The 13,736-nt window shown below is 35.0% G+C and overlaps 1 protein-coding gene across 1 annotated transcript in view; it reads right to left on the bottom strand.

Moving 5' to 3' along the window:
• Positions 1-12,873, bottom strand: part of stol (voltage-dependent calcium channel subunit stolid) — a 37,210-nt gene extending 24,337 nt beyond the window's left edge. The window contains 7 exon segments of the mRNA XM_018459908.1: positions 67-396; positions 399-653; positions 1,359-1,490; positions 2,244-2,460; positions 7,993-8,103; positions 10,883-10,964; positions 12,340-12,873. Coding sequence (XP_018315410.1) covers positions 67-396; positions 399-653; positions 1,359-1,490; positions 2,244-2,460; positions 7,993-8,103; positions 10,883-10,964; positions 12,340-12,437 — 1,225 coding nt within the window. The 5' untranslated portion in view covers positions 12,438-12,873.
• Between the last annotated feature and the right edge of the window lie 863 nt (positions 12,874-13,736).

Raw genomic sequence — 13,736 nt, 5'->3', positions numbered from 1 at the left:
TTGACTGAACGGAATAAAAAATCCTGTAAAAGGACTTTGTACATCTGTAAACTATCGATGAGTAACCTTTATTGGTGCATGCCGTGCTTTGGAGATCAAGACTCTTGTCACCACCGATGAGATAGGTAAAGATCCGTACGGGCATATGCGGCCAATTATAACGCTTTATCACTTCTGCAGGTGGGCCATCAGTGTCGGATGTGATCAACATAATGGCCTGGTTGCACTGGCTTCCCTGGCTGGTGCGATTGTATTTATGGAGGATCTCAAAGGCGGTGCTAAGCGCGGCTGAAATATTGGTCACAGTGTCCTCGTGTTTCAGGGAACTCAAAGCTACCTTCATCTCGTGAATGTTTTCAGGTGACGCCTGCACCAAGCTATCCTTGAAGCACTGTTCTCGCCATAACGATATACGTTTATATAATCGTCCGGCCCTAAAGTGTCTAAGACGACTTTTGTCGTAGCTATCGTTAATCGTCGGTTCCGGTCAGATGTGTACGTCGCGCTATCAATTAATATCGCTAGATCTTTCGGGCTGTTTGCCGCTCCAACAAACCAATTCGACATTCTAAAATCATACACATCACGAACCATTCGATGATGCGAGGACCTAGACGCTCCGAGTGTACCCTCCATCGGCGGCCATGATATCGCTGTAACATATAAATATTAAATATATAATAAACCGCATCTTAGGACCTATGCACAATGGAGGAAATATTAGGAACAGGAATCAATATTAAGATTTCAACCTATCAGTTGCACCGGTGTAAGTAAAAGGAATAGCGTTTCTTATAAATTTTGATCTCCTGAATACGATAATGTTAATAAAAAGTTCGGAATCGATAGGGAACACCTTGAAAATTAAGCATAAACATGATATATTTAAAGAAATTTCAATATTCTTGTTAATAGTCTGGAATAATTAAATATCTCGTAAACTACTGATTCTTTGATCTTAACATTTTTATATACAGAATAATTAAAAGAATCATGTTACATAAAAAATTCATACTATTCAATTAAAAAAAAAATAGAGGTAACCTTCATGTGACCTTAAAAAATCAATTTATTTCGAAAACTGATTTTATGTACATATAATCCCATAGTTTGATCGCATCTGAACTATGGGAGATCATATCCGAATATGGAGAAAACGCTCTGTTTTCAGTTATACTGAGAATGGGAATAATATCTGGGTATATCTTCATAAAATCGCACCTTACGGCATTTCACATATCTGTTTTTCAATATTTTATGTGCTCAATTATCATCTAATTGGTTTCGCCATTTTTCATCAATCAAAAATAGGACAAGATTGACTAGAATCTTACTTCTAGAGACACCAGTTTAAATACCTGGGAAGCGACGTAGAAATCCTGTCGTCGCTCCATAATATTGCCACGATAGCGTAGGATCACTCTCGTAATTATTAACAAATAACAGATCCAAGTACTCGCTCCACTGAATACCCGAGGCAACGTCACGTTCTGCAAGAGTAAAAGAGCAAAAATTTGCTATAGCACGTAACCAGAAAGACTAAGGAGTATGGTGGCATTTACATCGCAGTAACTTTGAAGTGACATATTGCGGAAATAATTGTGCTAATTAATTAATAGTTATCTGTCAAACTGCATGTATCGAAGTAAACATAGTAGCATATCATGATATAAATATATGTATTTATATCATGCAGCATATATGGTAAAAGAAACCAAGGTGTATTATTGTCCATAATAGTAGCAGCAAAGTGAGAGCAGCCAATTCAAATGTACTACATACGTATGTATATATATACATACAATATATATGTATATATATATATACACTACGCAAAAAAATTAAAGGATTCTTCCACCGCCCACAAGAAGGTAGATGGGATCGAAATAAACATAAAAGTCCTTTACCGTTTAGCGATATTCGTAATAATAATCGAGATATTAATGTTTGCAATTGTACCAACGAGAGCGCGCCGATAACAAAACCTCTCCAACGCGCTGCCGGCGCATCCATCGTTTGACAAACTGGGCTGGGCTATACCTCGAGCGGCCGGAGCGTTTCTATCGGCGCGCTCTCATTGGTACAATTGCAAACATTAAACATCTCGATTATTGTTACGAATATCGCTAAACGGTAAAGGACTTTTATGTTTATTTCAGATTGAATTTACAGATGACTTTCATTTATGAATATCTATATATACCAATTGGCATTTTGTTTAATTCATCTATCGCGATGCTTACCGTTGTCTTTAATTCCATTTGGCAGCAGCACGGCAGACAAACTAACATTCACTGCTAGATTATCGAAGTGGCGATTCATAGCGAGAAACATCTCCTGTGTGGGACCCTTTTCATCGCTAACGAAGTTATTAAGCCGATGCGAAGCGTAATATTTGGGCGACATGTTTCCTTCCCTCGGTGCCGATACTGCAGCCTGTTCAGCGCTCTCCACTAATCTCTATGAATGGAACAAACAACATTATGTTTAAAAAATATTTTATTTAGCGCTAAGCTTCGAACGATCTATAACCTATTTCAAAATTCAATATAGAATTCTGTTTATAATACTGTTCAATAAAAAAATTTTTTTTTTGAACATAAGAATGGGAGTAATCGTTTCCAGTTTTTTAGGCACTGAATATTATTCTGTTTACCACATTGTTGCATTATGTCACATTTTTGAGAAATTTGTCATCAAGAGAAAACTATTTGAATACATTTTGACAATTACATTTTACAATTATATTTATATTATTAATTATAATTACATTTTACAATATATAATGTGGAAAAGTTTTATTATAGTTAAACTTAAAAGGATACTGGAGTGATACAATTATTGATTACAGCCGTATAAAAATCTCTGAATTAACTGAATGGAATAAAAAATTGTAGGACAAAATTAGGAAGTGGGATAGTTTTTATTACTGAAATAATATAATAGAAAAATAAATAAAGAATTCTTAAAGAATTAACTACCAACAGTTTGTCTCGAAATATTTCTCAAACATTAATTACAATGAATACTTTAAGATTTTTACTTTGAATACTCTGAGAATTCATGAGAATTATTTTTGAATCTTGATTTTTCCAAGGGTTTTGATACCGTTGACCACAAACAACTATTGTTCAAGCTTGGCTACTACGATCTCTTCCCCTCTGCCTCATCCGCTCTTTTTTAGGTCGTACTCAGCGAGTTCTTTTGTTCAATCCTCGCCCTTTCTCTCCAGTACATATTGTTCCCTCTGATGTTTCTCAAGGTTCCTTTCTCGATCCCTTATTATTCATTCTATTCACCTCCGATCTACTTTCTGTTCCCATTTCCTCCAAACTCCTTATGTACGCTGATGATATTATCCTTGTAACTCCTTTTGTCCCTGTTGACTCCTCGGCTGAGAGGAGCAATTCTTAATCATTACCTTTACTCCATCTCTGAGTGGGCCTCATCAAATTCTCTTCACCTAAACCCCTCTAAGTCCTCGATGCTTATCGCTGGTTCTTCTTCCTCACTTTCTCGTCTATCATCTTTCTCCATCTTTCTCAATTCAGTTCTATTTTCCGTTGGTCTTCTATTAAAATCCTAGGCGTCCACTTTGATTCTTCTTTCCTTTAGTAATCACGTCTCTGTTAAATGCCAAGCTGCAGTTCTCCATCTCTGACTTCTCTACCCTTTCAATCACATTCTTACTGCCACTCAGAAGCTCCTAATATCCCAACTATTTAGTCTTTCTTTTTGGTTACGCCAACGATGTCTACATTCCCACCTTAATTCAAAGATTGAATTCCCTATGTCCGGTCACAGAGCCATAGATTATTTGCTTCACCGAGAGGCTCAAAACTACTTGAACATTTTTCAATTAAGTACGTACTCCCAAATATAAATTATACAATTCTCAGATATATCATAACATTCCTTTAAAATGCTCAAGAAGTTTTAAAAATTAGACTATAAATTTTTCTCTCTTGCTGTGTTCTGGTCGGGATTCTCTCCTTTTCTTAGGCTTGTTTTGCTTTCCAGGGAAGGACACTGAAGTTTTGCGACAAGGAAGTATTTCAGCGTAATAAAGGGGCCTCGTGCGGTGTTCCTCAGGAGTCGGTGCTCGGGCCCCTACTCTGGAATATCGGCTACGACATAGTACTCCGCACTGTCCTTCCTCCCGGCTGTCATCTGGTTTGCTATGCAGATGACGCGCTGATAATAGGGGGAAATGACTGGGGGAGACAGTGACCACAGCAAATATTACCGTGGCCGGAGCGGTGTGCTTCATAAGGGAAGTTGGGCTGGAAGTGGCTCCCCAGAAGACCGAAGTCATCTTCATGCATGACGGCTCTCGGGGGAAGCCATTACCAGTCCAGATAAGGGTGGGTTCATCCCAAGTGAAAGTGGATCCAGGATGAAATACCTGGGCCTCTGACTGAACAGCAGGTAGAGGTTCTGCGAACATTTCACAGAACTCGCACCCAAGGCGGGCAAGCAGGCCGACGCATTAGTCGGCCTGATGCCCAATTTGGGCCCTGGAGCTCCCGCTCGGCGGCTATACATGCTGTCCTGGCGGGCCTCCTCTACGGAGCTCCAGTGTGATCAGGGGAGGATCAGGCCGACCTCCGCGCCCACTCTGGGCCTGAGCAGAGGAGGGGGGCGGGGATCCCGTCGTAGGTGTGCCCGTACTTGTCCGGCACACCCTCCGGCGACCCCCGATTCCAACAGCAGCCGGGCGCTCACCGGCACATCATGAGTTACACGGTGTCGGCAGGGCGGAGCGGGGGGTAAAGTCAGACCACCCTCCTCCCGCAATGCCTCGGCGAGCCGAGTCAAAGCGGAGGAGGGCTCAACGTCGTAAGGAGCCTCTCCGACGCGAATAGGATGTGAGCCCCGTTATCCCAACAAGTTTTTTTTATACCTATAGTTTGCGTTATATTTTTTTAATTTCAAATGGGTCGTATCAATTATTTTACCAAGCATTATTTAAGTATATTAAAGAACTTCACATATACACATGTTAATATGTATAATACTATAATAGTTATTTGTTATTTAATACTATGATAGCTATAGATAAATGTAAAAACTATGAAATGCATATAAATAAACGAAATCCAAAACTGTTTTGTATTAGAACGTTTATTTAAAATACATATATATATATCATGGTCTCCAGTAAAATCTGACTAATCAATTCAAGGATAATTCCAGAAAATTCCATGTAACAATTCTGGTTTTTTTTTTTCCAGGATTTATCCCATCAATTCATTTCCACTATTTAATTAATTTTCATCGATTCGTGCAATATTATATGCTTTGTATTCAAGTTAGGATTCTATACAAATGAATTAAAACGCTAACAAATTTAGAACAATATTATTTATTGCTTTATAAATAATATAAAACAAACATTCTATTAACATAAACAATTTTTCTACTATAATCTATTTTAGACATTAAAAATCTAAGTTTTTCTTAGTAACTTATTGCACCTTTAAAGAAAGACTTATATCCAAATACAACTTTTCTTTTTATTATTTCTTTTTTTCATGCTCTGATTTTTTTAGAATAAAAGATAAATTCCAGGCCAACTCTGAAATTTCAGATTTTCCAGAAATTTTCCAGAATACATAAAATTCCAGTATAATTCCAGGATTCAAGGATATTCAAATACCGCTGGACACCATGTATATTTCCTATCTTATATTTTAAATAAGTTTTTGAAATCTATTTTATATTTTTCATTTTAAATAAGTAATATTAGTTTTTAGATTTTTACCGACGCCTGTGAGTTTAAATTTTAAATAAGTTTCTGGGGAACATATTTTATATTTTTTGTTTTAAATAAGTCGCATCATTTACTGAGCCCTACTACTGAAAGGTCAACCACGCAAAACTTGAACTTAATCGACAACCCCAGTGAGAAATGACAATGGAATCGACGTCGAAATCATCGAATCGACATCAATTTGATTCTATTGTCATTTCTCACTGAGACACGCTTAAATCTTTCACCTTCCTACAATAATGAATCTACCACAATAATGAATCTACTATATACTTAAAATAAACTTGTAGAGATTAGCAAAGGCTTCTACGCAAAATGAGGATTTTTTAAACACACTCAAATCTTTCGACTTTTCCAATAAACGAGAATGGATTGAAATGAATTAAAAATTGTAATTAATTTTAACTTATCCGAGTTCACGCTTTAAAGCTTGGAGTTGGATTGAAATTAATTGAAATGTATTGATATCTGAAGGCATAAATTCATTTCTCTTTATGAACATTTATAATTTTTTCTTTATAAATAGAAAAGTATTTTTATATTCATTTCGATCGAAAAAACAGGAATATTCCTATTCAATACTGTACTTGGATATAAATTCAGGACTTACATATTAACCGTCATAACTTTTTTTTATTTAAACAAAAATGGGTATTTTCACAATTTTGAACTGTGTTGTATTCACAGCTTATAAATTAGCTATGTTGAAATTTTTTTTTAATTAAGTGAATTCAAACGACTGTTTTTATTCATAATTTTGAACTGGGATGTATTCATGGCTAACTTATTTACGACATAAGTATTTTTGGACTCAAACCGGTAGAAATACGAAATGTGCTATTCATCATGTTGAATTTAGATGATTCATGTTCGTATTATATTATTTTTTAATAGAAATGAATTAAAATACGAAATGTGCTATTCATCATGTTGAATTTGGATGATTAATGTCCGTATTATATTATTTTTTGATTGAAATGAGAATTAAAATACGAAAGAGCTATTTATTATGTTGAAATTAAATGTATTCATAGATTAAAATGGATTCAAAAAATCAGAAGCGCGAATTCAGAAACGTCGAAATGAATTCATTTCTATCCGTTTCAATTTATTCTTATTTACGGGGGGGAGGGGGGGGGGTAATAAGTCTACCACATACTAAAAATGAATTTGTAAAGATTAACAAAGGTCTCAACGCAAGATGCGAATTTTATGAAATAAAAAAGTAATGTTTTTATACAAATTTTTAATCAAACAACACAAATAATTAAAAATAATATTAAATTTTATCTCTTTTTTACTTAAATACTGATAATATAATAAAATATATAAGAAAATTAGATTTTTCATTTTTTGTTTTTTCTTTATAATAATAATATTTTAATAACATTGTAGGCGCAATTTCTCAATATATTAACATGAAACTACCCAATTAACAAAATAGTTGTCATTCTAGTATAACTATTTTTCACATCAAAATCTTAAAAAAACGTTAATTAAGTCGAAGAAATAAAATTTGAATATTTCGAAGACTACTTTATTTATGAATTTAATTATATTTAATTAGTATTATGCATTTGTAAAATTTCATCGAAATTGGACTTGGATAGTCTTCTAAAAAAAAAACTGAATATATTATTATTATAATATTTTTCACAATAAATTATTTAATGTTTTTAAAAATACTTAGCATTAATAATATTAAATATGGTGTTTTTCACTCATATGTGTAAAATTTTTAATATTTGCCTATCTAAATAATTCTAAAACAATTGCGATTAAAAAAATTAAAAATTTTTTCTTAATGTAAGATTTTCAGAATTAATGGATAGTGAACTTACACATGTATATATTATATTATATTTCTTATCGAAAACATTGAAAAAGTTATTGTTCATCGGATTTTCAGATTTTAACGTTTGATATCTTAAGCAAAGATTGAGATTAAAATTGCATTTGCAAACATTTTGAATAATCTATTTTATTGTCTATTTATATCGATAAAATTTCGCACAAAGAGATGATTCGCAGAGAGAATTTATTTATAACTTATTAAATAAGAGCAAATTAAACAATCTTCATATAAAGAAATAATACTATTTATTTCTCATCGATATATTCTTGCCTTATATCATGAATGGATCTTTTTAATCTAACGAATAATTTAAAGTCGCACTAAAAACTTGTATTAAAAGTGAAAAAAATATGTGTTGACATACCATTACGGCATTCATTTTGAAGTCCATCATATTTTTCACCTCCATGGCCATTTCCCGAACAAGGACGAGACCATCCCTTTTTATGACATTGGCCTCTACTTCGTGATATTTCTAAGTGTGAAATAATAAAAATGAGCATATGAGCGGTAAAATTACTAGATTTTTGTGTTAAAAAGATAATTTTGAAACAATAAGAATCTTATTGGACTGTTCATGTGAATACGCAATAGGAAATAGAGCTCATAATGGTGAATCTTGTGCTTAAATAATTCGTATAATAATTAGAGCTGGATCTTTAGTGCTTATAAATAATTCGTTGTGAATTTATATACTACGTATTAAATTCTGCCAAACTGCGCGCCGAATTGATTTTTCGATCTTGTAACACTATAATGACAGAACTACCGTAGTACTATTACAAATTAAATTGCTTAGCAATTTAATAATTTAATGCTTATAGGCATTTTAGAAAGGTTTTAATAATGCTGATACACATATTAAAATCTGTAAACAATTTATTACGGAAAATATTACTTCAGCCGGGGATCGAACCCGGATTTCTTGCATTCCCTGTGAGCGTCTAAGCCTTTAAGGTGCATTCACATGCAAGCGTCAAGCATCAAGCAGCGGAAGCAGCAACCAATTAGCTGGGCGATACGGGCAGTGGTGTAAAAAATATTTTTTACGCCATTGTAAAAATCGCCTAGTTGATTGGTTGCTGCTTCCGCTGCTTGACGCTTGCATGTGAATGCACCTTTAGACCTTAGTAATATTCTTCGCAATAATCAGTATATGTATGTAAACAAACGTCTTTATTTCTGACGTAATTTAGGCCGGTGTTCACAATCGGTCCTTATTTTAAGGCCATCATAAGTAATGTCTTAAGATGCTAATATAGATTGATTCCTCTGATTGGTTCATGACATCTTAGGACTGTACTTAAGGGGGTATGATATCCTAAATGGCATGAAAAGTGACGGGTCTTTGAACTTGGATTGCAGGAAAAGTATAAAATAATTCTTAAATTAAAATGTACTCCTTATTGTCTGACCGAGGTTTTTTCAATTTTTTTTAAAATTGATAAAAATATAAGTATTCGAATTTTTAACACATTTGCGTTATATAAATGTTATTGTATTTTGCAAACTAAAAATGATATAAAAAATATCGTCAGATAGACGATAGGGAATACATTTTAATTTAAAAAACTATTTTGACTTTTTATTTCTGGATAACCAAAATGGCGGTATCATGTACACCGTTTATCCCTGAGCAAAATCACGTTTCACGCAGATTGTTATTACTCCTCGCCAAATCAATATTTTTTAATGAAATTTATCACATAATAAGTTTAATATATGTAGTAATAAAGTGTCAAATTTGAAATGGATCGCATTTATACTTTTCCTGCAATTCAAGTTCAAAAACCCGTCACTTTTCAGGCCGCTCAGGGTATCCTATCCCTTTAAAACGATCCTACATATAAGATCCGACTATGAATACCGCCCTTAAACAATAAGAATCTTATTGGACCATTCATGTGAATACACAACCAATATAATACGAACAAATAAGATCGAAGCTGAATCTTTGGTACTTAAGGAGGTTCTCGCATTTGATAAAATATAAGACAAGTCTATAATATACATGTAATGCAAAAGTTAATAATATCAATACCTAGAAAAAATTTTATTAACTTTTATCATACCATTTTGAAGATATTTAATTCTAAATTTATAAAATTTTACATTACACAAGTTGAAGGTATAACCTTATTCTACAGCTTTCTCTTTTAAATTGACACACTTGCGTATAAGACAGCAATTTAAAAATCATTATAATTATAAAGTAAACTCTTAAGTTTGTTTCATAATAATATGTAAAATATATAATAATATATTCTCATAATAATATGTAAAACAATTAAAATAATGGAATAAAAAGATTACTAACAATAGCTTATGCCATTATATATAATTATTGTTAATTTTATATGTTACTAAATATTTTCAAAATGACAAAATAAAAATTGTAAGATGCTCATTTGATGTATACTCATCAGTCCATAATACATCAAATGGACATAATATGTCAAATGGACCGATGCGTATACATCAAATGAGCATTTTACAATTTTTGTTTTGTAATTTTGAAAATATTTAGTAACATATAAAATTAACAATAATTATGTATAATGGCATAAGCTATTGTTAGTAATCTTTTTATTCCATTATTTTAATTGTTTTACATATTATTATGAATAAACTGTCTATTGACTAGGAAGTAGCGCGAGAATCTCCTTAAATAATTCAGTGTGAATTCGGTTATACTTATACGTATCAAATTCTGCTAAACTGCGCGCCTAATTAATTTTTCTTGAAACGCTATACCGACAGAGAGAACTACTGTAGTACTGTCACAAATTAAATTGCCTAATAATTTAATAATTTGATGCATAGGCATTTTAGAAAATAATTTTGAAAAACTTATAAATAGATCTCATTTTTTCTTATGGTATGAATCTCTTGGTACAATTTACAATGCCTCTGTTAATCCTCGGTCCACAACCTTGCTTTAAGAGGTCTTAAGTCATAAATAATCTCTCGAAAGAGATTAAGTGACAATAATTACTGTCTTTAAACTGTTTTTGCGATGTCTTTAGGTTTTAACCGTTAGACTTAAACGAATTGAGCAAAACCTAATTCTTACGGCTTAAAAGCATAAATTCTGTAGCTGATATATCGTCACTTACAACTTACAGCTTATGGCTTACAGCTTCTTAAAGCAAGATTGTGGACTTAGCCTAATGATTCGCTAAAGTAAATACAAATATATTTACTAATGATTATATAGCTAAATATATATTAATATATTAGGTATATTTTCTTACTCTTTGTATCTCGCTCATTTTGGTTACTTGTTTACCAAACTCCCATAGATCCACGCCGAACTTTAAAGCCCAGTTTTTCACTCTGCAATAATTAATTATATAAGTACATATAGGTATACACGGCAACGACTGACAAAATATTTGCAATAACAATAAATATAAAATATTAAGTAAATAATTAAAATTTGTTGCGCTAGCTTATAATAATACATAATTGTTTTATGTTAGTTCATACAAAAATAATTGGTCACAAATGTAATGTGTGTTTTTACATTTCAATATTTATTAAAATTATAACACGTGAAGAAATCCTCAGGCATGACAGTTTTGTAAAATTTATTTGAGAGAGAAAGAGAGAGAGAGAGAGAGAGAGAGAGAGAGAGAGAGAGAGACATGTTAAGTACACTTGTGACTTTTAGCGTAATTTCAATGAGCAGACATCTTCGAAAAATTGTTTCTAATTTCAGAAAGCTTTATATTAAGAAGAAATCAAACCGCTAAAATCCTTTCTAAGCTCCTTTTTGCTAAATCAGATCCTTTCACATAGTATGTATAATATAATAGTTTCTATTTCTCCCTCCTTCTCATCACCTCTTCTTCTCTTTCTTTTTGGAACTTTATACATTTTTTTCTCAGACTTTCCTATTTATATTCTTTTATTATTCTGTATAATTTTTAATTTTTTTTCGATGCCATCCATTATTCTTAACTATACAGGATGAATGTTCTAAAATTTGTGAATTAAGATACCATAGTAAGAAAGTATTCGACAAATTAAATAAAAATGTTATTTGTAAATTTTTACTTTAAGCAATATTTTGTGAAATAACAAGGGTTTAAATATGATAAATTAAGCCATATTTTAGACGGACTACGTTTAAATGCTGAGTTTACTAACTACCGCACGCGCCGATTTATGGATAGGTATAAATCTGTAATTAGCTATATTTAAGCTCTTACATCTCAAAAATTACTGCTTGCAATAAAAATGTACACACAAAATTTTTTTACTTAATTTTTCGAAAACTTTCTCGCTGGTATTTTGATTGGAGAATTTCCCTGTATATTCGCTCTTCTCATATCGTTCACACCCTGACGACTTCTCTCCCTCTCCCTCTACCTTCTTCACTTTCTCTCTTTCTCACCCTCCTTCCCACTCTCGCGCGTTTCTTTATTTCCCCACTCTACCGCATGCTCGTTCTCGTCCTCTTTCACCCCTTCGCTCTCGCGTTCCTTCTGCTCTCTATCGAGTTTTGCTCGTCGAGCTTTATGCACCCCATCCGTCCAATCGCTCGCACATCTACCTCACCACCACCCTTATCATTCCCTCTTTTCCAACCCTCCCGGCCAACTTCTTTCAGATTCCTCATGCGTCATCGATATCCAACGATGCACAGCACGGGGCAATTTCATATTTTACTTAATCACTACGTACATCGCACTCGTGCGACACTTACTCATTGTGAGGTATGTCCTCCTCTTGTTGACGACTCGAGCCTATCCACAACAGAAACAGTAGCCCGAAACGTAACAGCCCGTCGATGCGCAAGAACATTATTTCAACGATTCTAGACAATTATTTCTCAAAATCCTTTCTTTCTCCCTCTTCCTCTTCTTCTCTGTCCCTCGCCGCGTTTTCGGCGCGTGGCAAAAGGTCTCCCGTAGTAAGTCTCTCCACGATAATTTCGCGTGATTGACAATCGATCGTCGAGCCGAGGACCAGGGACGAGTCGGTTCGGCACCCGTCGATTTAATAATCCTCGCGCATCGTTCATAGGTCATCACCTTTATCGGATCTCTTCCACCTCCCGTTTCTCTTGCAAACCGATCTCGAGCACATCTATCTACTGCCACGTCCACTATATCGCCAACTCACCAACCCTCTGTCCGCTATCCGCGCTCGCTTGAGCGCGAGCGCGCGCGCACTCTCGTACGAGTGATGTACAAGGTCACGAAATCGGATCACACACAGAGACGAGACCATCCCTTCATCCTCGTCGCGTTTGTTACTTTACGAACGGCGACGGTTCGCGCCGTCAGTGTCAGAGCAAATCCGATCGCCAGTTCGATCATTTCAATAGCGGGCGGGAGAAGATAGTAGGCGGCGGAGATGGCGGCGTTCCGGGCTGCGTATACCGTTCCGGAACGTGCGCTCGAAATGTCACTGCCTTTTCCGGAGCTGAGCGCGACCACATGATCTCACCGCGCAAAGCGAGGATGGCATAATTCTCTTATATCGCACCTCCGTCGCTCTTCTTACGCGATTTACTCGCACTACTGTCGGTCCCTGTGGATTCCCTCGGAATCTTACCGATTGCCGCACGTTTCGCTCTATAAGGGTGGTTCACGTCGTAAGGTGTAAAGACGCGAAAAGAATGAGAAGTAGCGGTGAGAATGTAAAGGAGAGGGCAAAGGTAGATTAGGGAAGAGAAAATAAAATGGAACGAAATAGCACTTAAGGAGTTGGGGAAAAAAAGCGGATCTCTTCAATGAGTACTAGAGCGATGCGTGCAAGATAGGAAAAGAAACACAAGCGGATAATGAATGGCTGGAACGAGGGAGAGTGAGAAAACGGATCACGCTCTCCCTCGCGACGACACTGCTTTTCCGAGCGGGAAATGGCGTTACGGACTTCTGATCTCGTCGCTTGGTTGGCGTACGATGCAGAAAATCACGCAAGAACAGCGCGGTGGTAACGTCGCGCCGCTATCTCTGCTGCTGCTCTCTGGTCGCCGTCGCTACCCCTCCGAGACCGTGGCTCGGCGCGCGCGCATTACCCCTTACTACGTCTACGATCAGTTCGTGATTTTGGTAGTACGTTATTTCGAGAGGTGAGGAAGGAGGCGAGTCATCA

This window comes from Mycetomoellerius zeteki, unplaced genomic scaffold (assembly GCF_001594055.1).
Source record: "Mycetomoellerius zeteki isolate Tzet28-1 unplaced genomic scaffold, Tzet1.0 scaffold89, whole genome shotgun sequence".
Lineage (NCBI taxonomy): Eukaryota > Metazoa > Arthropoda > Insecta > Hymenoptera > Formicidae > Mycetomoellerius > Mycetomoellerius zeteki.
The sequence above is the reverse complement of the archived record's forward strand: the minus strand, read 5'-3'. Positions and strand labels throughout refer to the sequence as shown.